Raw genomic sequence first — 27,042 nt, forward strand, 5'->3', positions numbered from 1 at the left:
AAACTAACAAGTGTTATTTCTGCAACGGTAAACTCACAACAAACACAAATTTGGGGCAAACCCAACAGCTTTGATAACATTGTTTAATCCTGAAACATAGTGAAGGCAAACAATATTATAATTTCGGTCAAATTTAGACCGGTTTGGCAGGAGATTCTGCCCCTGGAGGTTCTGTCCCCCGATAGCAAACCGGGTACAAACTTCTTCTGATAGCGCCCTCTTTTGAATCATCCTCCTCCAGCCCACGGGGGACCGAATCTCCGGCGTACAGAATTTCCTGGGACACCAGTTTAAAATGCGATGGAATAAATTATGTGTAAAATATTAAGTTGTAAATAGTGATTGTGTACAAATTCAAGCCACTTCAGATCACAACATGATATTAAATTAAAATACCACCAGGTAGTGTTCCCAGACTCCGTGATGTTAAAATTGAAGAAGTTAAACGGTAAATTAAATGGTTGCCAAACGATGACGTCATAAATTGTTTCGACCAGACAAAACCATTTTTAACAGGTATTGCATGATAAGAATACTTTTATTTCAACTATAATGCTGCACAGCTCAGCTGGAGTGCAGTAATTAATTTGTTTTCAAGAAAACCTACGGCATTCTGCTATGTATGTTTGCAAGGTACATGCACTTACAAGATAGACCTTGTGAGCGATCTAAGTTAGGACACTTGTGTTTTTGTTGACAATGTAGGGTTAGGTCTTTAAAATGAAAGTAGCGGTAGTTGGAACACATTTCGATTGAATGTGAACACAAATGTCTAATTGACTGCAGGCATGTAAATTGTTGCGTAGATTATATTTTCATGCATAACGTGTTCATGTGAGTGTGGTTTTTTTTACTGTATAATATTACGCAATTTAGTTAGACAATCTTATAATGGTCTAATGATATGATGTAAAATGAAAAACTAGAGTTAAAGGATGAACATTTGCGTCATTTGAAAAAAACGTACGCCTATGTTAATTGAATTAAACAATCGTTTTGTAAATTGTGACGTCATTTTGTAAGTGTGGCGTCGTTAATGCAGCTGGAATACCTTTTGATTGTTAGTTCAAATTTATATTTACACGCACATATTTTGTCCTTATTTTATAAAGACTTTGTAAACTTGCAAATGTAATTTTTTAAAGTAACGTGTAAATTGAAGTTATTATGTACTTTGTAGCCTTTATTTTGCAACTGGATTGTACACATACTTTTAAAATTTAGAACTTATCTAATAATGTGAACGGACAAGGACAAGTCGTTTATTAAGTAAAGATCCGGTGTGGCGGGAGATTCTGTCACCCATACGGCAAACTGTGTACACACTACTTCTGATAGCGCCCTCTTTTGAATAATCCTTCTACAACCCATGTTAATTCCCATGGGGACAGAATCCCCGGCGGACAGATTTCCCTTGGACACAGTGGTGTACGGTCTGAAGAGGCGACTAAGAATCTGAAAAGCCTTTGTCGATTGATTAAGTGGCTAACTTGAGTGGCTGATTTGAGGATTGATTATTAGGTTTGATTGGTAGATTGGTTAATATTAGTCGATTGTGGATTATATTTTGATTGACTGATTGATTGGTTAGATTGGTCATTCAACACAATTTAATTAAATTCAACATATAATCCTATGTTGCAAAATGTACGTAAGTAATTATAAAGACGGTCTATTAATCAAAGCTGTATATTAGAAAAATAAATATATGAGATATAACTAAGCAGAAGCAAACAATTATGAAATACCAAGCCTTGTAGAAAAAATGCCTTTATACAACAAGATACGCCTATACTTGACTCATAAACCTAAATTAACTGTGATAACCTATTCACGTTTAAATTACTTAAAATTGTTGTTGTAAAAATTTCAAGACAAGCTTTTGTCTAATGTATTTTTATGATTAAATTGTACATTGGTGTTGACAGGGCAACATTAAAAATTACAGATAAATGTAAGTGGATACATCGTTTCTAATCAAATGTGTGTTTTAAAGGCAGTGGACACTATTGATAATTGTCAAAGACTAGCCTTCACAGTTGGTGTATCTCAACATATGCATAAAATAACTAACCTGTGAAAATTTGAGCTTAATCGGTCATCAAAGTTGCAAGATAATAATGAGAGAAGAAAACATCCTTGTCACACGGAGTTGTGTGCGTTTAGATGTCGAGACCTCAAGTTCTAAATCTGAGGTCTCGAAATCAAGTTCGTGGACAATTACTTCTTTCTCAAAAACTATGGCACTTCAGAGGGAGCCGTTTCTCACAATGTTTTATACCATCAACCTCTCCCCATCGTTACCAAGTAAGGTTTCGTGATAATAATTATTTTGAGTAATTACCAATAGTGTCTACTGCCTTTAAAAACACTGGACACTTATTGGTAATATTGTCAAAGACCAGCCGTCGATTTCACCAAACTCTTCCTAGCTTAGGATTAATCTTAGGACTTATGTCGAGTTAAGTTCCGTATCCATCGATGTTAGGACGCATTGAACCCATCCTAAGTTAGGACGGGTTACTCGTCCTAACTCAAGATAGGATTAATCCTAGCGTTTTGTGTAATCAGCTGCATAAAATAGCAAACCTGTGCAAATTTGAGCTCAAATTGGTAGTCGAAGTTGCGAGATAATAATAAAAGAATAAACACCCTTTTGTGCTTTCGGATGCTTGATTTCGAGACCTCAAAATCTAATTCTGAGGTCTCGAAATCAAATTCGTGGAAAATTATATCTTTCTCGAAAACTACGTTACTTCAGAGGGGGCCGTTTCTCCCAATGTTTTTTACCATCAACCTCTCCCATTACTCGTTTACCAAGTAAGGTTGTATGCCAACAATTAGTTTTGAGTTATTACCAACAGTGTCCAGTGGCTATAACCTTGTGTTATAACTCCACCTCCCCTTTGCATGGAAAACCTGGATTGGAATTATAGTTCCTACAATGTCACCTTTTGCCAGAAAAGGAAAGGAAGTGAACATGATCTTGTACACCATTTTGATCAGCCGTAAATAATCTGTACCAGTAAATATACCTAGACAGTTTGCCATAGGGGGGAACAGAATCTCCGGTGGGGGGGGGGGGGTGGGGGTGGGGGGGGGGCAGAGTCTTCTGCCACACCTGCATCCCCAACCTAGTACCTGTGCCATCCTCGGGACCACACTAGCTACATTTCGTTTGCTGGTTGGCATGATATGATTAAGGGCCTCTCGCACGACGAGAACGGGACTCGAATCAAGTCTAACACTGTGCACAGAACACATTTTAAAGGAAATGAATGATACTATCGCATTACACTGACCTTCACTTTCTCAACCCATTCTACGTAAATATTTTTAATATTTATTCAAAACGTTTAGTGTGAAATGAGTTAGATAAAGAATTGGTACTTTTTGTTTATACGACGTCATTGCTGCAGACGGAACCCTTTATAAAAAAATTAATCCATTTATTTAAAATAGCACGCTGTTCTATTTTTATTTCATCAGGAGACTGATTGGAAACTGCAAAAACAAATTGGGGGATCGATCCCCCCCACACACAATGGAAGGTTTAATACAACATACCTATGTCTTTGGGTAGCTGGTATATAAAACTTAATCAACAGAAACAGACTATATTTTATGACAATTTTAATCTCAACAAATTATTCAACTCATCCAGTTTTGATCAAACTGTCTGGTTCTAAGTTAAGTCGCCACATATCTGCTTTACTTTCTCAACAAATACTATTTCGACAATCAGTATAATGCACCAATAATGTTAAACAAGAAAACGAAAACGAAAACGTGATGCAAAGAAAAACAACAACCACGTCTGGATGACTACAATGTCGGTTTCGTTTCCTCTGTTTCGATTTCCACGCAACTTATAAGGAAAGGGGTCACGTTTAATATAGTTCGGATAAGAAAATGTGTTTAACCGAAAGTCTTTTTGTTATGCAGAAGTGTCCCCCGTTTGTTAGAAACCATAAAAGTAGATGTCCACAAATAAAATCTCCAAAGATCGCCGCTAGGCGGCCTTTGGATTTTGTGGTGTCCGTTTGAATGCTGCCCTCAATACGGTCAGATAATGCGGTTGGCACCCGCTAACACCTCACACGTGGGCGGATACAGCAAGCTTGATGAAGTCCTTTCAGTTCTTCTGAAGACGAGCAGAGTATACTGTTCGAAACGTCGAGACCACACAGGCTCTGTTCAGGGCCAATTAAAACTTCCCTCGACAAGAATTATTACATGGTTGTACCTGCAAGTTTACTATTATTTACAGTTTATTCTTTGTACTTGTTGAATGTGACAGATTTTTGTTGCTATTTTCTCAAAAATATATACCTTGTTTTCAACTGAACAGTTCAGATGTGACTTTTACTGTGTCTTTCTTTGTTCAACCCAAAGTTAGTATATAATTAAGTTAAAATGAACTCAGTCTGTAATCTTTGTGGCTTATTACTGAGTAAGTTAATTTATCTTTAAAGGGACATAACAAAATTGCTTTTGCCAACAAAACAGTTGCTGGTATACTTAAACTGACAAACCTAAGATCGATCGGCCATCTGGGTCACGAGAAAATAGTGATCAACCGAATACACATGATAAATAAATGAATAACACGCTCTCTGAGTGATAAATGGTTTTATCAAATATGACATTTCAGACAAAAAAATTGTTGCAAGGGATGTTTTCTACTATCATCATCATCATTAAACCGTGTAATTTTATGCAAATCTGTGATCTTCGACGTTTTTGTTTCTCAACAATTAATTCTGTAACATTTCTTTAAATCAGCAGCATTACGTTGACAAAAAACCCAACGATGACCCATCTTTTAAAAATGATTTCGTAATTTGATCTGTCAGTCCGAAGGCTATGCGGAACTATTACTTTATTGCGTTATTTGTGCAAGAAATAAAGTGTTTTGTTTGTCAGCGTCGGTTTCCTTTTGGGAGAGTCCACTTGCCCCAGAAACAAAAACAGTTCACTGAAAGGGAAAGTTCATTTTAGGACTAAAATAATGGTCACGTTTTCGCAAAATAAAGATTATTGTTTTTTGAGGTTTTGTTTCCGCACCTTTTTGTGTCTAAACCTTTTTAACGGCAGGGTACGTTTTTGATGTTTGCCAGTGACAAGTATCCTCACTAACTGTATCCCAACACATTCATACAATAAAAAACGTATGGACATTCAGAATCAATTAGACTAAAAGTTTTAAAATGCACTGGACACTATATTCGGTATTAAAGTCAAATACAAGTCTTCTTACTTGGTGTATCTCAACATATGCATAAAATAACAAACCTGTGAAAATCTTTACTCAATTTGTCGACGCAGTTGCGAAAGAATAATGGAAGAAAAACACCCTTGTCGCACAAGTTGTGTGCTTTCAGATGTTTGAATTCGAGACCTAAGCTGAGGTCTCGAACACAATTCAAAAATTTTAGTGACAAAATAACTTCTTTCTGTTATTTCAGAGGGAGCCGTTTCTCATAATGTTTTGTACTATCAACAGCTGTCCATTGCTTTGTACCAATTAAGTTTTTATGCTAGCAACTATTAAGTAATTACCAATAATGTCCAGTGCCTTTACGGAAATAATAACAAAAATAAAACCCCATTGTTGCATAGAATTGTGTGCATTCAAAAACCTGAGATCTGCTTTATGCATAAAGCTGTTCTTAAATTCAAAATTATTTGGTCAAATTACCCTTTCTATAAAACGACATACCTTTAAAGACACTCACAAGGTTTTATATAGCTGGAACCCTTAACCGCATACATTCTGACTCGGTGGGTTTGTTTGCTCGTTTGCTCGTTTTTTTATTTCTATTCATACTTTCACACATACAAATAAAGATAAGTAATGAATAATGATCAATACAACAGGTAGTATGAGTTAATTGCATTTGTCGAGTGCATGCTCCTAGAACAATAACATGCAGGATCAAGTCCCCATCTGAAAAATTGTCAAGGGCGAAGAAATAGCCCCATGAGAACTCACTCCATTTGCCGTTAATTATTTCGCTTGCTGCCACCAAAATAAGCTTGCACTCGGAAAGTGCACACAATCCCTGATAAAACAATAAGGCAAATCGTGATGAGTTCTTTGCAACGTGACCTCGCGGAAATTTTCAAGGTTGTTGAGACATGTTGTGTTTGTGGAAAGTTACAAAATGGGAACTCCTCAAACAATCAAAGAGAAACTATTTTTGTTCAAAGTGACATTTCACTTTTTGGATAGAACTATAGCCTGGGCACAATTTCATGGTTCTGGTTACCGTAAGCAAAGAATCGGCGCTTGCAGAAGCAGGGAATTGTGCGCTTACGTCACCGTATTATTTACGGGTTAGCGAGGAATTATGGCTTATGCTCGTGCGCACACTCTATGTTACTATAGGCATTCTTCGCTTTATTACAAAGCTAGCGCAGAAATTCGGCACTTGCGTATAAGCAGAGAATGGTGACCGTAAGCGCAGAATTCGGTGGTAAGCAGAGCAATGGCATTGTGCACATAGCGCAAACAATCTGTGCTTTCACGTTAGCGGAGAACGGTGACCGTAAGCGCAGAATTCGGCGGTAAGCAGAGTCTTGACATTGTACCCTGGGCCCAATTTCATAGAGCTGCTTAAGCAAACATCCTGGCTTAGTAAAATCAGATTACCGGCCAAGACTCCACTCAATTGTTAGGCTAAGTAAACAACAGCTAAATACCAGTCACAAGCAATGTATATGGTATGAATTTTTGGCCAGTAACATGTGTAAAATAAGCAAGCTATTTTCGCGCTTAAGCACATTTTTTACTTAAGCAGCTCTATGAAATTGGCCCCAGATAGCAATCGGTGCTTGCACGTGAGCGGAGAATGGTGACCGTTAGCGCAGAGTTCGGCGGTAAGCAGAGCCATGACATTGTGCCCTAGTCTCAAACCCGGAAATAATATCAGATCTTTGGAGATTGCGACAGATGAAGTAAACAAAGTTTCCTGCATGGGTGTATGCCTTTCTGTTAGGTTTATAGCAGATCGAGTGACCTGAACACATCAGAATACTGATTGGTACTAGTTGATGGTGGGTGGTGTTTATTGTACGAAAAGTTTTAAATCAGTGAGCGGCGTATAACCGGTACCAAACAAAGACTTCACAGATATAATGACCATGGCGTGGACGGCACAAACGGGACTCGTACCGAGGATAGTCGTACTAAGTTTGAAAGTGTTCATTGTGCTGATGTTTTATACTCATGAACGACGTGGCATTTGTACTGCACAGCCGGGATCTGTACTTCCAGAAGCACTGCAGGAGAATCGTCATCAAATGATTGCGCATTTCTGTGGATCGGGGTAAGTCCTGAGAAGGCTAAGTGTAGTTGTTGTTGTCATAAACATACTAACAATGAGGACTTTATGATCTGACCGTAAAATCATTAAGATCATTCTTGACCGAACGGGATGGTGGCATATTGACGCATTTTTTTTTTTTTACAGCGTTGACAAATATTGTTCTTGAGTGCACAGAACAATATATTTTGCAAAGCCATAATATTTTGTTTATTTATTAAATCAAAGATGCTTATGGGAGTCATATACGATGGAGTTGGATAGTCTAAATTGTGAACATGCCCAACAGTCGCCAGTTTCCCTGTGCAGTCAGATCTGCCATGCTGAAGCATGCAACGTCCAATGCTGGAACACGGGTATGTTTATCAATTGATCAAAAAATCAAGCAATATTTATTTTGGTTTTACACATACACACTGATGTGTGTTAGCACTGGACGTATATTCTTTTTGAGTCATGTGAACAAAATTACAAGCATATTACTCGGGTGGGATTCGTACCCTTGGCCTTGTAATTTTCAAAGCAGTGTCATATCAATTAGACCGACAAGATTCGAATCCTGTGTTTCAGCAGCTGGTACTGCAAATCAAGCACAACATGAACAAATCTACCAATCAACCAGTCAACATATTCAGCAACTCAAAAAACAAGCCAATCAAACAACCAGTTTGTCTATCAATCAGCAAGCCAACCGAGATCAACCAATCAAACATTACATCAATTAGTCAATAAACAATGGCGCCATGTCATCATTATTACAGCGGTTTGTGATGATGATACACAGCAAAAGAAAGATTGCAACCATGATATGAAATTGCAATTTAAAACAACCAAGCATGCACTGTGGGTACATGTGTGATTTCAGATGCTTCTTGAAAATATGAAGTGAATCAGCAGGGCGCAGAGACGGGGGGGGGGGGGGGGGTTATTCTATTCAAAAGTTTAGGGGCAACAAAAGGGAAGTGTTTTTTTAACCGGTAAGTAAACCACCAAAACCGTTAAACCAATCGACAATGGCCTCTATAGTTCGTAGTTAACCCTATTGAAGGATTGGTGTGCTACTGGATTTTCTGATTGGTTGAATGGTTGTTGCTTTGAAAATAAGCTAACATGATTGGTAATTACCTATGTCATTATCAGGAACAATTTTAACACCACTGTTATCCATAAAATTTTCCCGCTCATATATATTCATGTGATGGATACCTAAACCTATGAGTGTACGAATTCGCATACAAAACTGTACAATGCAAGCCAAGATGGCCGCCGAAGTGGCCGCCAAGATGGCCGCCAACATGGCCGCCAAACTTTTTTTTTTTTTTTTTTTTGGGGGGGGGGTTAAACATAAAATGTCTTTATCTTGATGCCAAAAAGGATTGTAAAAGAAGTAAGTTAGAAAAAGGTATCCATGGAATGCATGTGACCCCCCCCCCCTTCTCACCTGAATATGCTGTTTTGGTCACATTGAATGAACATAGAAATTATACTCTGGTTGATAAGACACTGCTGTAGAGTTGCAAAGATCGTGGGATCGCATCCCACCCGAGTAATATGCCTGTGATTTTGTTTTCACAGAACTCGGGAAAATGCTGAATATACAGTGCTAACACACATCGGTGTACATGGGTGTTATAAATCAAAATGAATAATCGTATACTCACTCAATATTCTAATGTATTTCTGGATAAATTCACCCCCCAATAACAATGCATGTTTTAATTCCTTGTATAGCTACTTCCCTCTGCAGCGGAAATCAAACAAAAATCTGTGGTTACAGCAATGCCGACGTTTGCGAGGAAACCATTAATGGGGACAGAACAAGGATATGTGTGTACACCAGGGATGCCTTGCCAGTTTTCTGCATCTGTCAGAGTGGATCTGGTTCGCCGTATACCAGGTAAAAGCTAGACGTCAAATTTCCTCAGTAGTCAGTATAATTTGTGATTTGCTCTGACCGGTCGAGTCGGGGTGGCGCTGGTGTCCGGAACCGTTAAAGGGACATTGCAGGGAAAAAAATAATTTTGTTATGACTGAATAGTTCATTTTGTATGACTTTATATTAATTACCACCCAAAATTATACCGTTTATAAACCGATAAACATGATATGTATCACACAAGCATAACTTGTTTAAGTCCTATGACTTAATTTTTGTCAATGCATGCGGCGAATGCACATTTCTAGGACCTGCTAGTTTATATTGTTATACAAATAGTACCTCTATAGGGGCCTAAAGCAATGACATAACCCATTCAGCTAATTCTTAGTCAGGATCTATAAGTCATTAATGACTAGAACTTTATGCCTTTTTTTTCATTTCTCATTGCTGAATAATCAACTGATAATGTTTGGAAAAATGTATAGCTTTTTGATTGATTGAGCGACAATTAATTAAAAGGCAACATAAAGCTTTAAATTATGATTTTTTCCTAAAAGGTTTCCTTTTTAAGACAACCGTTTGGAGGGTTTTAAAAGCTACTATAGGTAGAGAAATTGAGACACATACTTAAAGTTCGGAGTTTTGTCTTTTTGTGTATCGTTAAGATGTGATCCACAAGCCACTACGCCACAAGCCACTACGCCACAAGCCACTACAGAAAGAGCCACTACATCACAAGCCACCACAGCACAAGTTACTACAATACAAGCCAGTGCAGCTGCAGCACCCATCTTTACGATTGATCAACCAAAGAACGTAGTAGGTATTGTCTTTGGGACTATGTTTGCTGTTCTACTCCTATTTGTGATCGTCGCTGCTGTGGTACTCTATCTCCACCTACAAGGGAGACTACCTTCTTTCGCGAAGCAAGCGTCGTAAGTTTAATTGACGTCTTCCACCTTTTCCTGGGTTATTTATACCAACACTATGAGATCAAGAATGTTGATTAAGGTTTGGTTGAGGATATTGTTATAAGAAAGATACGGAAAAGTATACGTAAAGAAAAACTAAAAAGAAAAGCAGCAACAGTAACAACAATAACAGAAGCAGAAGCAGGAACCTTTTACATCAACATCAACGAGGACGACGACGACGACGACGGCGACGGCGGCGACGGCGGCGACGCCGGCGGTGACGGCGATGGCGACGACAACGACAACGACAACGACAAAGACACGACAACGACAACACTAACGACAACGACAGCACTATACTATAGCAAACAAAGACTAACTTCCGATTAGGAATTGATCAGTTTTGAAACTGCTCGTGAATTCTATCTCACATCAAACGGATAAAACAGACCTCTCTTGAAAACGGATTGATTACAAGGAAAATGCGGAGATTTCACAAATGTCATGTTTACAGAAACAAGAATAAGAGAACGAAGTAATCATTATTAATAAATCAATGGACACCCAATATGCTCGCCAGAAGTCTGTTGAAACGTCTTTTTTGCCCATTTTCCCGAAACAATCCTGAGCATTTTTTGTCTGCACGAATTCATAACTCTGTCCTTGCATTTGTTCAAAGTCAAAGGTAGGGTCAAGCAATTGTTTGCGGAGCACTTTGATAAGCTAGTTTTACAGCAGGTGCATATGGCCCACAGAGGGCGCTCTGTTCAGTTGTTCAGTTGTTTATGGAAGGACTAAGTTAAATAATCTAGCACAAAGATACTAAAGTTTTTAATTATTTTGTTTTGTTTTAAGGAACCCAGATGATTTGTCAAGCGTCGAGTCAGAAACAAGTAAGTAGTGTGGATCTAGCTCACCAAATAGTTAACTATGAATGGTTGTTGCTAATGTCTTTTTACACGGAATCTGAGAAGTGTAATAGACTTTTGCGAAGAACATTGTGTAAAAGAATAGACCTACTGTGTAATGATGTCGAAATCCGTACCTGTATAATATTATGAAGTTTTTTCTAACCTTTTGTTATAAACTTTTGGTTCATGTTTGTTGTGTTGTCATTAAGCCTTCGAGAAAGACTCTGCTTTGGTCGAAGCGTTAGGATTTTAACAATGTTTTTGCATTGATATCATCGGTCCTTTTGGTTTCATGTTTGCAACAGCTAATTCTATTTTCTGATTTTTTAAATTATTATAATAGGCTGTACGAGAGTACTACCGCCTGAACCGCCGGTACGCAGCAGTAGCATGGATTATTTGTACGCACAAGACCACATACCAGCGATGCTTGGTGCAAGGGCAGATCCTGATGAAGATGGTCCAATTTACTGTTCCGTAGGTGAGGATACTCACAGAAAGGGGAACCCCCGCTATGTCTTTGACGGGCAAAGAAATATGCCAGCTACCAAGGAACCCGAGGTATCTATGGGCAATGCCAAAGACCAGCAATACTTTGTGCTCAATAGGAATGCAGGGGGCGATGAAGTGGGACGCTCAGATGGGGACGAGGTGACTGACTTGTCAACAGGAGCGCAGGCTACAGCGGACATCCTCAAGGAATACACTCCATTGGTGCTTACTGGAGACCCACGGTCACGATCTGAACCATTTAGAAACGAGGTTGCTGTGTCGTTCAAAGAAACTACCCCGATCGACTCGCCGACCAAAGGGGACCCCGGTACCTACTTTCCACTGATCCTTTTTGCAGAACCAAATTCCCCTGTGAAGCAATCTGGACACGAAGATGCAAATACATCCATTTCAACCTCGCCGACAGAGGCACAGTCTAAAAGCTATGACAATAACACCGACACCCCACTGATCCAAACTGCAGCCCCAAAATCCCCCGTGAAGCAATCTGGATACGAAGATGCAAAGATACGCACTTCAGAAAGTCACATCACAACCTCGCTGACAGGGGTGCAACCCGATAACACCTACACCCCATTGGTCCAACCCGTGGTGGAGCCCAAATCTCAAAAGGTACCCTCCGAGTACGAGGCTCCTGTAATAAACCAGTGTCCTGGTTTGGCAGCCGGCGGTGACGTCACGTCCCCCTCGCAGCCATACGACCACTTAGACAGAAAGGGAGAGAAAAGGTCAAAGGAGGGCGCCATGTCATCAACCGTGGCCCACGACGACTATCAGCAGTTGGTGAATAAAAAGTAGGGTCTCATGTAAACTCTAACAAACAATAACAAATCTAGCAAAACTCTTTTTTTTTTTTTTACAAACGATAGTTTCTGAAAGAACTACTGGTACACGAACAAAACCCATTAAGGCACTGGACATGTTTGGTAGATGTCAAAATCAACAATATGCATCAAATAACAAATCTGTAAAGTTGGGCTTCATTGGTTATCGAAGTTGCAAAAAATAAAATAAAAGAACCACGCCCGTATTGCGTAAGGTGTGTGCTTTTCGACGCATGAGAAATATCTCAGGCCGGAAGTCGTTCTCATAATAAAGTAACTTAGTGAGAAAGTACCCCTTTTTCAAAGAACTAGTTTACTTCAGAGGAGGTCGTTTAGCTCCTATGTTATACTAGTAAAAACTCCCCGTTGATTAATTGCATATAGTGTCCAGTGCCTTTACCACTAATAAAACCTTTAATATTATACTAACTGAAATCAACTGGCATTATCTTGCTTGATACATGTCTTGGACCCGCATTTTGGGAAGTTATATTCCTTGTATGTAAATACTGTGCAGCGTACATTTTCGCTTGGTTTGAAACATCTTGTGCACTAAATCCCCAATATAGACAGTTTACACGTGACGTCATTGACCACCATCTTTAAATGAAAGGTTATCGTTGGCTGAGCGTAGTGCACAGCGTGTTCACAAGCGCACTTTTACAATGCTTCTCATCAAAATGGCGGTCGATGACGCTTTGTGCAATCCATCTATACTTAGGCCGTGTCCGAAACGGCGACTTCGGCTACACCTCTGGCTACATCAGCGCTATCATTCAACACTGGTAGACGCGCTGATCTAGCCGTAGCTGTAGCCGAAGTCGCCGTTTCTGAGACGGCATCATCCAGATCATAAGCAGACCTTACCCGCGTGTGACGTCATGAGTGCAGGGAGTCCGTACAATCAGGCAGCGCGCTCTGACTATGTGCAATTTTACGTCATTCAAAAGTAAAACTGACAATCTCCTTTTATTTGGTGCAACTTCATAGGAGTTGGACAGAGTTCAAAGATGACACAATAATGCAGCTCGTTTGATATGTTCCACACCCTTGAGAGAACATATTAACCCCATCACTTCATTGGCTATCAATTAGAGAAGGAATCAATTTTAAGATTGCTCTTTCTCGTTTTTAAATGCTTTGACAAAACTACACCTCATTATATTTACTTTACTGTCACATTACACTCCTCCACGATTTCTTCGATCCACACTTGACATCACTCGCTTGAATGTTCCCCGCAAACAAAGTTCTAGGTCGGAAGGCTTTCAGTGTGGCTGGGCCCATGATTTGGAAAAATCGCCCAACTGCCATTAGGGAATCTAATACTCTATCTGCTTTTCGTAAAGTCTTAAGACTCACCTATTTCCAAGTTAATTTCTTTCTAGTGCGCTATGATCTTGATGGAATAGCGCCTTATAAATTGTAATTGTTATGTTATGTTTAGTCAGAAGAAAACTAATTTGGCTAGTCTTACTTACGGACAAATGCCACACGTTAAATTACCTTTGTCAAACAATTAGTAAGATGTGAAGCTTAGGCCTCTGAGGTAAAGTAAGAAAGTTATGTTACAACCATATGGGTAAAACGATTGTGTGTTTTTGGTACTACTTGCATCTACATTATCCAAAGATGAAAACAATTTGTTTCGAAACCATGCGAGTTTTTAGTTAATGCATGTTTAGTAAAAGAAAAAAATACTAACACCACTGGGAAATTTTAAAAGAGAAACTATCACGTTCCGCTGTCTACAAAATCAACAAATACACTGACGAACACATACTCCCTGCTTCAAAAAATACAGCTTCCTAAAACCACACTGTACATAGTACTTTCGATATTGGCCGATTTCTAAAACCACATTGTACATAGTACTTTCGATATTGGCTGATTTCTAAAACCACATTGTACATAGTATTTTCGATATTGGCTGATTTCTAAAACCACATTGTACATAGTATTTTCGATATTGGCTGATTTCTAAAACCACATTGTACATAGTACTTTCGATATTGGCTGATTTCTAAAACCACATTGTACACAGTACTTTCGATATTGGCTGATTTGTTAGTATTTTAAAGGGGCTATGTCGTCTGGATCACGTCGACTCTGTGGTGGCCAGATATTGAATTCTGAACTCTCATGGTTTAATAATAAACGCGCGCAATAACGATGGAACACTTTGACGCTTTTTGAATCCACGGCCTCGACTTTCGGCTTCAGGCTCCGTTCTCTCGTCTGAAGCCATATAAGCACGTACAAAAAAGCACGCGCAATGTTCAAAACAAGTGACCACGGGGCCAAGCTATCCTAAAGCCGATTCCAAAGCCGAAGCTGTCGTTTCGAAAAGGTCCTCTGAAGCTTTCAACTGAAGACGTCAACGCGCGCGCGTGTAGTTACAGGGTGAGAGGTCATGTTTCCAAGCCGAGACCCAAGTCATGATCACGACGAGACAGCCCCTTTAATGATTATTTTGCAGTTTTGTAAATAGTTATGTCTACTGCTACAGCTGGACGAACAAGTTTTTACTAGCATTTACTGCATTTTATTTTCAGGCATGTTTATTTTGAGTTTGTATATTATTTGTTTGTAAATATCTTCCCTTTAAAATAAAACTTAATTAGAACGGCTACAGGGAATTGCAATTTATTTATATTACCAAAAATAATAGTCAGTATAAGTTGCATTAAGTTATTGATAATAACAGTCAAACTTATAAAGTCAAAATAAAATATTATGATCAGTAATGCAAGAATTAAAATATTTAAAATTTACATTGCAGCTAGCTGGTGACATGCGACGATACTAGGGTAGAAGTTTGGTCCGTCCAATTTAAACTATAGTTTCCGTTTTAAATTTAATTATTAACAATAACCTTTTCAGCGCTCTTTTCATAAGATTGACTTCTTTTTGTATAAAGCCATAACATTTTAATTGTACGCGTGTAAATGAAAAAAACTTACAAAATGTAAGACCTGCTGCCGTCGATTTCACAAAACTCTTCCTAACTTAAGACTAATCTTAGGACTTAGGAAGAGTCACAACCCTGCACTGTAGCATGCAGACCTTAAGATTAATCCTAAGTTAGGACGAGTTACTCGGATGTCAAGAAAAAGGCCCCTGCACTGCAAAAACTGGGGTGTTAAGACATCTTGGGTGTGTGTCTCAAACCGAACAGAAAATCAGCATATAGTGTGTTAAACTAAAAAAAATTGATTGTTTTGCAGAAACTAGTGCTATTGTAACACCCTATGATGTAATTAGATTCTTCTGGCAACCAATACCCATGGTGTCATTTTAAATCAACAGGTTTGTTGCAGTGCAATTTTACATAAATAACATTGTAGTGTTTATTCTTCATAGAAATGCAACATCGTGACTGCGTACCGGTGTCGCATGCAATTATGTCCTCTATGCAATACTATCCACAGGACGTTTTTGCATATGCAATCGTGTCCGCCCGGACGCTGTTGCATAATGCAATTGTGTCCGCGCGCATACAACATTTGCATATGTAGTTGTGTCCGCCCCGTACAAAACCGTCCTTGCAGTAAGTTAAACGCCCTTGGTCGACGGAACACGTTCGCCATTTTTGTTTTACAAGCTAAGTGCATGTCATGAATGACATGGGAAATGTTCGGCCCTTGGGTATTCGCTGCAAATAATGCTGCATGTACGTAGGTTCAGTGCACGCACGCACGCTCGCTTACGCGCGCACATACATGTACAGATATGTACATGTCCTCCGGACGGTTTTTGCATAGCCCGGACACGATTGCATATGCAAAAGTGTCCGGAGCGGACAGTATTGCATGGCGGACACAATTGCATCTGACACCGGCGAATCAGTCCGACACTCAAATTGGTCGTTAAATTCCAAGATTTATAAGAAATTATCTCAGTGTTAAACATCGCCATTAAACATCGCCTATATAAGTTCATGTTGTCTACCCTAATTGTTTACAAAATTCGAAACAGGTTTCTGATAACGGCGAATCCTTTAAAAATGTAGTTGATAATTAAAAATTGAACTAAAAATAAAGCTGCATTATAGAACCCTATGCTTGCAAATCGAGTTGATTTCCTGTGTTGACTTCCTTATTAACGAGTTTTTCCCTAGTGGGAATAATTTATTATTGTATGTGTTATTATAGATTAATTTCGAAAGAATAGTTCCCGCTGTGCGTGCTTTTTGTTAGCTTCCATAAAAAAAGCACTGGGCGATATACACGTAGATATGCGTACACGTTTGTGTTTGTTGGTGTACGAGTTTGGGGCACACTGGTTGACCAATTGGCGTACAGGCTGTCATACTACACCTATCCTGGGTAGAAGGTAGGATATCGGCAGAGAATGTTACTTTCATTCTTCCACTTTTGTGGATCAAGGAGACAAGTCCTGTACTAAATGTTATGTTTCCCTGACATCGTCAACAAACATGGGTGCATTTGATTAGCTTCCCTGGGTCGACCCCGATGTGGCGTATTCTATTTTTTTTCCAGGACGAACGTGGGCACATAATTACCCCACGTCCGTCCTGGAAAAGTCGCCTATTTCGTTTTCCAGGACAAACGTGTGCAGATGTTTACCCACGCTCCACCTTGTATAAAAAACAGACACATCATCACGTGAGCCTTCCCGTGGTGACGTCAGTGCACCTCGGACCAGCCCCAATAGCCCCGCTTGTGGGTATGTTCCATGTACGCGTTTCCAAAACAATGATGACCCCCTCCCCCTTCTTATAAAGCAACCCTATGGTGAGTCTCCATCTCGCTCCTTAACAAAGCATTCAGTGAAGCGAGACGTGCTACACCCTTCGAGGATCCGGGTTTGGGCTGTCTTCATTTGTAAACCTGCTTAGAAAACACCGAGGGGTTTTCTATACAGTTTGGTGTATGACAACACGATTAGACCCTTAAAGACCTAGACACGTGTGGTCATAATTGGCAGAGACCAATATTCTCACTTAGTGTATGCCAACATTATGCAAAAATAACACATGTGTGAAAATGTGGGCTCTATTGGTCATTGAAGTTGCATAAGAATAATAAAAGAAAAAACACCATCGTTGCATTACGTTGTGTACTTTTATGTCACCACTAAAAGGTTTCAGCTAAAGTCTTTAAATTTATTATTTGAGTGAGAAATTACCCCTCCCTTTCTCAAAAACCATGTTACTTCAGAGGGAGTTGTTTCACAATGTTTTGAATGCCTATTAACCGCTATCCATTACTCGTTACCAAGAAAGTTTTTATATCTTAAAAATTATTTTTTGAGTAATTAACAATAGTGTTCAGTGCCTTTAAGTTAAGCCTTTCTTTCCTCATAATGGGTGACTGACCTTCTTCTTCCGGGTTGTCTGCCATCTTTGGACTGCGTCACATAAGATACAGACCGTGGAAGAGCTTTCACAAATCCATCCTCCAAAAGACTAGTTGGTCTTCAGAGAATCGCATGTTTACGACTGGGATATCTGTTGGTAACTTTCCAACCCCAAAGCAAGACATTTCTAAGACGCGTTTATACGATGGGAGGTTTGATAGTGTATGTTTTACCTCGTCGTTGTGTTTTGATGATGACGACACTGTTGTTGCTGAATACGATTGAACCACATACGGCTCAGCCTTCGGACATCTCGCCATTATTTCCCAGAGAGTTTGTCGATTTGATACGAGAAAAATTCTGCGAAGGGTAAGTGTTAAAGCACATAGCATATGGTAAGACATGTGCATGTGGTTTTAGAGGCACTGCCGTCGATTTCACAAAACTCTTCCTAACTTAGGATGAAACTTATGACTTAGGACGAGTCCCAACCCTGCGCTGTAGCATGCAGACCTTAAGATTAATCCTAAGTTAGGACGAGTTACCCGTCCTAACTCGAGATAAGACGAGTCATAATTCTTTGTGAAATCGACGGCTGGACTTTAACTGTTAGCATAAAAACTTACTTGGCATTACAAGCATTGGAGAGCTGTTGATAAAGCATTGTTAGAAACAGCTCCCTCTGAAGTAACGTAGTTTTTTAGAAAGAAGTTAATTTCCACTAAAATGTTTGAATTTGATTTCGAGACCTTAGAATTAGACTTTGAAGCCCCGAAATCACGCACCTGAAGGGCAGGCACACAACTTCGTGTGACAAGAGTGTTTTTTTTTACCCATTATTATCTCGCAACTTCGACGACCAATTAAGCTCAATGTTTACGCAGGTTTGTTATTTTGTGCTTATGTTGAGATACACCAAGTGAGAAGACTGGTCTTTGACAATTCCAGTGCCTGAACTCTTTACAAGAAATATTTTATTTCCAGTTATCTTGACTAGCCTTCTTCACCTTTTCATCCTTTACCTTTTCGAGTGTTATCCCCACAATGGGATACACTAATTAAAGCTGACAACAACCAATCTCTCTTATACAAACTTTGTTTAAACGTCTATGATTTATGACTTCTACAAATACTAGCCAGTGTAAAATCATCGGTTAGCTTGGGTAGGCTTCGAACCCACAACATTGTGATTGCAAGTCGTTAATAACTTCAGCACGGTAACCGTAGGTGACAACGTGCCCCTGGTGCTGACATTATGGTTTGGGTCGATAGCCCAAATTTAAATCAATTCGATTCAAAGTATCATTTATTACAACATTGACATGCATTTTTGTATTTGGAGGATACAATGATAAATCATGTTCCGAAAAAGTAGGGCTTGTCATAGAACAGCCTTCAGGACAGCAAAACCTGAAGTACTGACAACAAACAACAACTAGACATGGGTTGACCAAACAATGTGTATACATGTACTCGGTTAAACAAAGTAATAATAATTGAAATATGAATAGTAAATCAAGAAACAATAAAACGCTGTGAAACAAAAACCTCTGTAAGAAAAAGAACACGGTTAAGTTTAGCCCCAATTTGAAGTGTCAACCCGGCCGATGTTTTGAATCGGGCCCTTTTTATGCAAGTCGCCAGACACACAAGGCCTGAAGGCAATTTCAAGGAGTGGGCTACAATTATTTTTTTCAAGCGGCCGTTGCCACCTACTCTAAGAGCTGAAACAGGGTTACCCCTTTTACAGTCCATACAGATGTAAGCTTGGGTATCATCAGTCCGAAGCCTGGCCGGTAGAGCAGACAGCACTACCTCCCCCTTAAGTAACTAATCTTAATAATGTTCTCAATCTTCTCCTTTGTTATTTTACAGTTGCCCAACCAACGGGGCCCCGTGCATAAGCGGCCTGCAACCAACTCTCTGCCAACATGCATGTTAAAATGAAGGTTGCCTAGACGAGCAGTGTCCACATATCGACGGTACGGTACCTCGGCAAAAAAAAACATACTCAGACTAAAATGTTTCCAAAAAGGTTGAGGTTGAACTTATCTCACATACCTGATACTTTAACGGGGGCAAAGAAGGCGATTGCCTACATGCCCCCTGGTGATTGCCTTTGTGCCCTTGAGTGCTCAAGTAACAATTTCCCCTTCGGGTGCCCAGTGCACCTTGGAGAAATGCCTCGGTGCACTTAAAAAAAGAAGAAGCAGCAGGCTTGATCTTTATCTATAAGCACTTACTTAGTCATGATCTTTAATCATCTTTGAATCATAACTTTCAGTTCTTATCAGAGCTGAAACCACAATAACTGGAGTAAGTTGTCCATTATATCCCTAACTTTGATAATGTATTTTTTTTAGTATATTGTAAGATACTTGCGTAACAAAATATTGTACGAAAGCGTTATGATAAAAGTTTGCTTCTATTTTGATGTATTTTGTAAACATATTTGACGTTGCCATGTGCAATTAAGTTGTAAACTTTGATAATGCTTTAATAAACTATTTATGAATTGAATTGAATTCAGATGAATTGAATTGCATTTTGGATCTATGCTTGGTCTTCTCGTAGCGATTATGTTAAACAGTGAATGAGTAAGACACTACTGAAAATCACTAAAAGGCCACGAGTAGAACCATTTTACAAGACAATCAAGTTACCAATAGTAGCATTGTAATTTATGTCCCTTCGTCTTCACAGATTGGTCTATGGAATCAAACATCTCGTGTACATATTTCCAAGAAACCCTTTGCATCTTTGAAGACGCAGTCATCTGCCAAGACGCAGAGGATAAAGGCGTCTGTGTTTTTAAAAAGTTGGATGAATACGGAAATGTATCCTTCTGCAAATGTAAAAGCCAACCAGGGGCAGAGGATGATTACCTGCAGCTCTGGACAAATAGGTAAAGATAAACTCTTGGTGGCAGTAGACAGGGGCGGGGGGGGGGTTGTTCAGAGCTGTATATCGAAAGAGTATATCCAGAGAGTTGCGACCTTTAATCTCCAGTAATATACTAGAGATCAATGGCTACAAAAACGTGCGATTAGAAGCCATTTTAGGAGATGTATATCGAGAGAGTTGCGATCTTCGATCTCCATCAATATACTAGAGATCAATGGCTGCAAAAACGTGCGATTAGAAGCCATTTTTAGTTCTAAACAATGCATGTGCGCATATAGGGTGCCAGACTAGACTGCACAATGGGCTGTGCTGCAGTTGGACAGAAAGTGGCGTTCATCAACCAAGTGACCGGATACAATTTGTTTCACCATTTGTTAACTCTCTTAATACACAGCTCTGAGAAATAGTTGTTATTTTTATTACAAATCCAACATCACAATTATTCAATCAGGGGATGAATAGAAAGTGGAATGAATTTGTTCGTAGTTTTATATGATGTGAGGTAAACTCCACATTGAGAAAAACCACGTATCTTCAGAAAAAAACTAATAAAACCGGGGTCCGGTCCGCAGAGGTAACAAGGCTTGGTAAAGAAACCTCTAAGCCACACTTATATCTTGTATGTTTTGCTCTAACGCATATTAACTATTTCTGGTGATGAAACCAAGCGACCATCAATGTAAACCATAGAACTGACGATTTGTATGTAGGGAACGGGGAAGACATAATTCCGTTTTAAATGTGTGAGAAGAACACAAAAATGTCACGGCGTTATTTGATAACAACTACATTGACGTGATCTCTCTTAATGAAAAAGAACTTAAAATAACACTCGTTTTGTCCCCACCACTCTTGCAAAGAGCCATATAGCGGACAACTCTTTAAAGAGAAAACGGGTACATGTACTTTCATCACGATTTAGAGTGAAGTTCGTCTAATTTCACTATAAATTGCAATTGGCTTTCACTCTCAAAGGAGCAAAACTGACACCCCTTTGTGGATACTAATTTTTTGTGCATAGTAAACTTTGATATTATTTATTTTTTATCTCTTAAAATTTGGTCACTTAACTTGTTTTTTTCCCCTATCACTCGACATCAGTTGCAATGAAGATGAAGACAGACAGCCGTATGGAGGTGACAACCAAATTACTGAGCCTCCAAGCGATGGAAAACCAACTCGTCCAACGATCAAAGTACCACCGATGGATTCAAGTGGCGGGAAGATCAACATTGCAGTCCCTATTCTTTGTTCTCTGTTGGCCGTTGTGGTTGTCGTGCTTCTGGTGTTAGGTGTGAAGCTATGCAGGCAGAGAAGTGGAAACCCGGCTCTCTTGAACAAAAAAACTCCGTAAGTTTTAGTTAAAGGCAGTGGACACTATTGGTAATTGTCAAAGACTATCCTTCACAGTTGGTGTATCTCAACATATGCATAAAATAACAAACCTGTGAAAATTTGAGCTCAATCGGTCATCGAACTTGCGAGACAATAATGAAAGAAAAAAACACCCATGTCACACGAAGTTGTGTGCGTTTAGATGGTTGATTTCGAGACCTCAATTTCTAAATCTGAGTCAAATTCGTGGAAACTTACTTCTTTCTCGAAAACTATGGCACTTCAGAGGGAGCCGTTTCTCACAACATTTTATACCATCAACCTCTCCCCATTACTTGTCACCAAGAAAGGTTTTATGTTAATAATTATTTTGAGTAATTACCAACAGTGTCCACTGCCTTTAACGACTTTATTTAAAACTCGAGCTCTCAACCTTGACGTAATATGGGTGATTACGTAACGGAGATTTTCGCGAATCTCTCGAAAAGCGCTGGATAAGAGTATTCGAAATGAACAATTTTTTTTCCACAATTAAAATCTATTTATATTCATATGACTCGATTTCCTGATTGATTGAAAACATTTTAAATGAACTTCAGCAAAGTTCACGACTTGACATTTTCGTTCTAGCATCGTCTATTGGTGGTTTTAAAAACATGTATACACAAATTAATTTGAAAGTTTATTTTAATCCTCTTTGTGTTTTAACATCTCTAATAATCTTTTTACTCTGACTGCACGTACATTTTTAAGTAATGTTTTTCTTTATTGTAATTTTGAAAACACAGGACTTATAATAAAGATCTTGAAAACAGGTTAAATTAACGGCCAATTTAACCCCACAAAATTGAATAGATGTTAAATTGGCATCGGGGATAAAGAAAAAATTAACTTAGGTTTTACCCATATAAAACAGATGTGTGTTAGTACTGTATACTCTTTCGTGAACAAATTCGGAATCTCAAGTTCATCAGCCATGTACATTTTTTCATGTTTAACATGTATGATGTGTACTGTTTATCGCATAAGCTAAAGTTGTGTTTTTCTTTCTTTATCTATCTGTTACTAAAACGCTCAATCCATGTTCTTGTTAAAGAAAAGCAGAAAGGTATATTTATATGTAGAGATGCGGCACTTTGAGTAGATTGTATCACTCCAAATCGTTATGTGGAGTCACCTGGAAATATAATTTGTTTTTTCTTCAAACATTAGAGTATATGTTAATGAACAATAAAATAATTGTTTGAGTAATTGTTTGGAACGATTTATATGTTTAAAAAATAGATAGAGTTGTTTGGGGGGTGACTCCGCCTACCCCTTTTGTGACTTTACCTCGATCGAACATTGAACACACGTACGTGCAAGTACATGCAAGTCCTACACTTTGAGCCGCCGTGCTTCAAATATCGCGCCTCGATTGACGTCACGAAAAGCGTCCTCTCGGGTCGGGCCTACTTTTAAATTTGTTAATAAAATGGAAACTAATTTTTTAGAACTTTAGTTAACTGTTTATTCATATTCTACTCATCAAAACACATATTTTAGTGACAAAAGCTTTATCTTGACAAAATACCACTTCCAGGTGACTTTAAGCCTGATTAATTAATTATTTATTTGTATTTTGTGTGTGTGCAGGAATGGAACAAACAACTCAACAAGTGTAGCACTTGAACCAAATAGTAAGTTGTTGCAGAAACCACAATAGACCTTATGCATTGACGTCATCCAGCCGCCATCTTAGAGGAAAAACGGTGACGAAACAATCGAGACGCACAGATTTGTACGCGCGGCGCATAGTATTGGCCAATGAAAAACCTCCTTTTGACATCTAGGTGAGGGCGCCCTACTGAAATGACGTCATGTGCATAAGGTCTATAGCTCCTTAAAGGCACCGGACACTAGTGGTTATTGTCAAAGACCAGTCTTCTCACTTGGTGTATCTCAACATAATATGCACAGAAATTTGAACTCAATTGGTCGTCGAAGTGGCGAGATAATAATGTGTAAAAAAAAAAAAAAAAAAAACCCATTGTCACACGAAGTTGTGTGCTTTCAGATGCTTGATTTCGATACCCAAAATCTAGTTTTGAGGTCTCGAAATCAAATGTTGAGTGTTTACACTAACATTTTTACAAATACATGTATATCACTTCGGACAAGATGGTGAAACCTGTTTTAATTTCTCTTTACGTCAATATTGATACCCTCTACAGTATTCAAACGAGCATCTCAGGCTTTACCTCCGGTACCTAGCGAGTATCCACAGTCGTGCACGGACGACCACACGTATTACTCGTTAGATCATGACGTCAAAGATGAGGGGAACTCCCGCTACGTGGTCCACGAGAAAAATAGTGCGCCATCTCAGCCCGACAAAGTCGTAAGTACGGAGGATGCCGACCATGAGTATTCGGTGCTAGAGAAAACACAAAGTATTGAGAACATAGGAGTGAGCGACCCAGATTACACAACCTCTACAGCTGAATCGTTAATAGAGGCTCCTGTTGAAGCGGAAAGCGACCGTTCCCCAGTGCTGATGATGACTGAGGAGAGCGATACTCCACTCAAGCGGTCTGGATATGAGGTTGCCGTGGTTGCGCCACCGAAGGAAAACATTCGTTCTCCGGTGAACAAGCCTGCAGAGAGCGAGACCAATACCGTTCAATCTGGATTCGAGGTTGCCGTCGTTGCATCTTCAAAGGAAAACACTCGTTCTCCGTTGGATAGGCCTGCAGTGAGCGAGACCATTAATGTTCAATCTGGATACGAGGTTGCGGTCGTTGCACCTCCAAAAGTAAACAGTCGTTCTCCGGTGCACAAGCCGGCAGAGAACGAGACCGCTAGTGTTCAATCTGGATACGAGGTTGCGGTCGTTGCATCTTCAAAAGAAAACATTCGTTCTCCGGTGCACAAGCCTGCAGAGAGTGAGACCTCTAATGATCAATCTGGATACGAGGTTGCTGTCGTTGCAACTCCACCTGCCGACCCAAGCGACTCTGCCCTCTACGACCACTTCGACAGATCGACAAGCCGGCTGTCGAGTGTGGGCGACCCTCCTGATCAAGAGAACAGCGACTACCAACATCTAGTGAAGGTTTAAAAGTAAAAGTGGTCTCCAAATCTTGATCTTTTAAAACTTTAAATCGCCCATGTTTCATTGTATTCAAACTGCAGTCTCAACACAGGGCCCATCCCCAACTGCATAGAGCTGCTCAAGCACAACATATTGCTTATCAATTTTCTGCTAAGCAGAAATGAGCAGGCTACCAGTCCTACTTGTGACATGGTAGTTTGGTTGATAACCTTATTCCTGAGAGTGTATTTTGTTTATTTTTGTTCTTAGCAGCTCTGTGAAACCGGGCCCAGGTTCACTAGGCTCACCCATATAACTTGTTACATGATTGTATACATCGTTCCACACGCCAGTAGGATCGTAAGTCAGTCATTACCAACATTGAATATAAACCATGGTGTGGTTCTGATATGAACCATAGAGGGAGCCCTTTACATACACAACTCTGTGTACAGTCAACATGTGGACGCTCCTCTTTTTTATATGTACAAAGGCAAAATCGTATTTGTTAATAATGTAAATAACACTGTGTGGACGTGTATATTAGTCCACAGAGTTTTCCCAAGTCCTCAAGTTATGTGGACCTCTTTATAGTTCTCAGGTCCACACTTCGCATGTAGCATTTAAACACACGCACACGCGGTGGCCCACCAAGGGTTTCGAACCCTTAGGGGTGAGTTACGTATTTCTCTAATACAATATAACTGCTGCATATTGTGTTATACGATGGATCAGTACCATTTTCTTAACAGCAATAAAATGGTTCTAGGCCATGTCACGTAGTTGTGTACGCCTTTCATAAGATATAAATATGATATAACAACCCTCTTAAAGTGGTATTCAACATCAAACCTTGATGGTCCAAAGGTACCTACTATTGTTGTTGTTCATACAACTTCTTGCATTTTTGCAAACTTTTGTTTGTTAGTAATTGTTCACAAATTATTTAATCCAGAAGTAGTTGTCAAAAATCATGTTAGTTGAATCTCATACACGTACATGCACGAGCTGTAATATAAGACATGTAATACCAAAAATAAAATAAATAAATAAAATTGTTCAATTTCAGAAAGCTGACGTAGTTTGCTTCACAATATTTGTATTGTTTATGGTCTTTGTTTAGAGACTATGCACAATACTTGTATTGTTCATGGCCTTTGTCAAGAGACTATATGCACATTGCATGACCAAAGTATTGACAAAAACTGCACCTGCGTGTGGGCATGGTCTTGTCTGGGTGTACATGCAAACCATTATTTACACTTGGTATAAGAATAATGCAAGGACCGCTAAGCAATCATTATGTACGTACATCCATTGACGTAGGCACCGACCTTGGGGCGTAGGCATTCACGAATGTCACTGAAGCATGCCCAGCAACCCAAACGAAGGGCGTTTAGGTCCATGCAACTTTGAAGGTTGAAGACAATCAACCTTTAAAAGGTGTGATTTTTCCCAAATGTGGTATAGCTTGTTAATCCGACTGACTTACTTTAAAAAATGAAAGAGTTGAAGTTAAAGTTTAGTACCTATCGGTTGGAGGTGCCATCTTAACTGCTCAGAGAAATAAATAAATTAAATCTGAGTACAAGGGAAATAGAGCTTTATCACGCTGTCACCATTTAGGCTATGTTCTCTGTTTCCATAACAGTATTGAATTCTAACATTAATTGCTCAAACAGGGCATCAGACTATTATTAAGATGGCCTCACCGTAATATAGCACTATAGAGGCCTCGTTGGAGTTTAAAAGAGATCAGTGTTTACTAAGATTATGAAACAGTTCATTTCCATTATAAAAGGCACCGGATACTTAAAGTATTGTCTAAGACCATTTTTGTCACTTCGTGTTTATCCCAACACAATTTGTAATGCAAAAAATAACAAATCTGTGAAGATGTTGACTTAATTTTTCATTAAAGTTGCAAGAGAATAATATACATATAATAAGAAAAAAAAAAACCCACTATTGCACAAATTCGTTTCTTTTCACCTGCCTACTAAAAGGCTTCAGGCCTGAAGTCTTTTTAATATTTTGAG

At 39.2% G+C, this 27,042-nt stretch overlaps 2 protein-coding genes across 2 annotated transcripts; both read left to right on the top strand.

The window, feature by feature from the left end:
• Nucleotides 1-6,968: 6,968 nt before the first annotated feature.
• Nucleotides 6,969-12,403, top strand: LOC117290799. The gene is made up of 6 exons (XM_033772358.1): nucleotides 6,969-7,331; nucleotides 7,557-7,684; nucleotides 9,060-9,225; nucleotides 9,873-10,142; nucleotides 10,977-11,014; nucleotides 11,376-12,403. Exons 1-6 carry the CDS (start codon nucleotides 7,141-7,143, stop codon nucleotides 12,341-12,343), a joined length of 1,761 nt encoding a protein of 586 aa, XP_033628249.1. The 5' UTR covers nucleotides 6,969-7,140; the 3' UTR covers nucleotides 12,344-12,403.
• A 5,625-nt stretch (nucleotides 12,404-18,028) lies between these two features.
• LOC117290775 lies at nucleotides 18,029-26,478 on the top strand. Its single transcript, XM_033772322.1, has 6 exons — nucleotides 18,029-18,060; nucleotides 19,567-19,673; nucleotides 20,395-20,596; nucleotides 21,697-21,945; nucleotides 23,566-23,609; nucleotides 24,144-26,478. The coding sequence occupies exons 3-6, from the start codon at nucleotides 20,403-20,405 to the stop codon at nucleotides 25,028-25,030; spliced, it is 1,374 nt and encodes a 457-aa protein (XP_033628213.1). The 5' UTR covers nucleotides 18,029-18,060; nucleotides 19,567-19,673; nucleotides 20,395-20,402; the 3' UTR covers nucleotides 25,031-26,478.
• The last annotated feature ends 564 nt before the right edge of the window (nucleotides 26,479-27,042 follow it).

Source organism: Asterias rubens, chromosome 5 (genome assembly GCF_902459465.1).
Source record: "Asterias rubens chromosome 5, eAstRub1.3, whole genome shotgun sequence".
Lineage (NCBI taxonomy): Eukaryota > Metazoa > Echinodermata > Asteroidea > Forcipulatida > Asteriidae > Asterias > Asterias rubens.

Bases quoted from the DNA above. Each gene is read 5' to 3' on its own strand.
- LOC117290799 (XM_033772358.1), top strand. From the start codon at position 7,141: ATGACCATGGCGTGGACGGCACAAACGGGACTCGTACCGAGGATAGTC. The intron at 7,332-7,556 runs GTAAGTCCTGAG...ATTAAATCAAAG, and splicing joins GCGCATTTCTGTGGATCGGG to ATGCTTATGGGAGTCATATA. The intron at 9,226-9,872 runs GTAAAAGCTAGA...TGTATCGTTAAG, and splicing joins TCTGGTTCGCCGTATACCAG to ATGTGATCCACAAGCCACTA.
- LOC117290775 (XM_033772322.1), top strand. From the start codon at position 20,403: ATGGAATCAAACATCTCGTGTACATATTTCCAAGAAACCCTTTGCATC. The intron at 20,597-21,696 runs GTAAAGATAAAC...ACTCGACATCAG, and splicing joins CTGCAGCTCTGGACAAATAG to TTGCAATGAAGATGAAGACA. The intron at 23,610-24,143 runs GTAAGTTGTTGC...TACCCTCTACAG, and splicing joins TGTAGCACTTGAACCAAATA to TATTCAAACGAGCATCTCAG.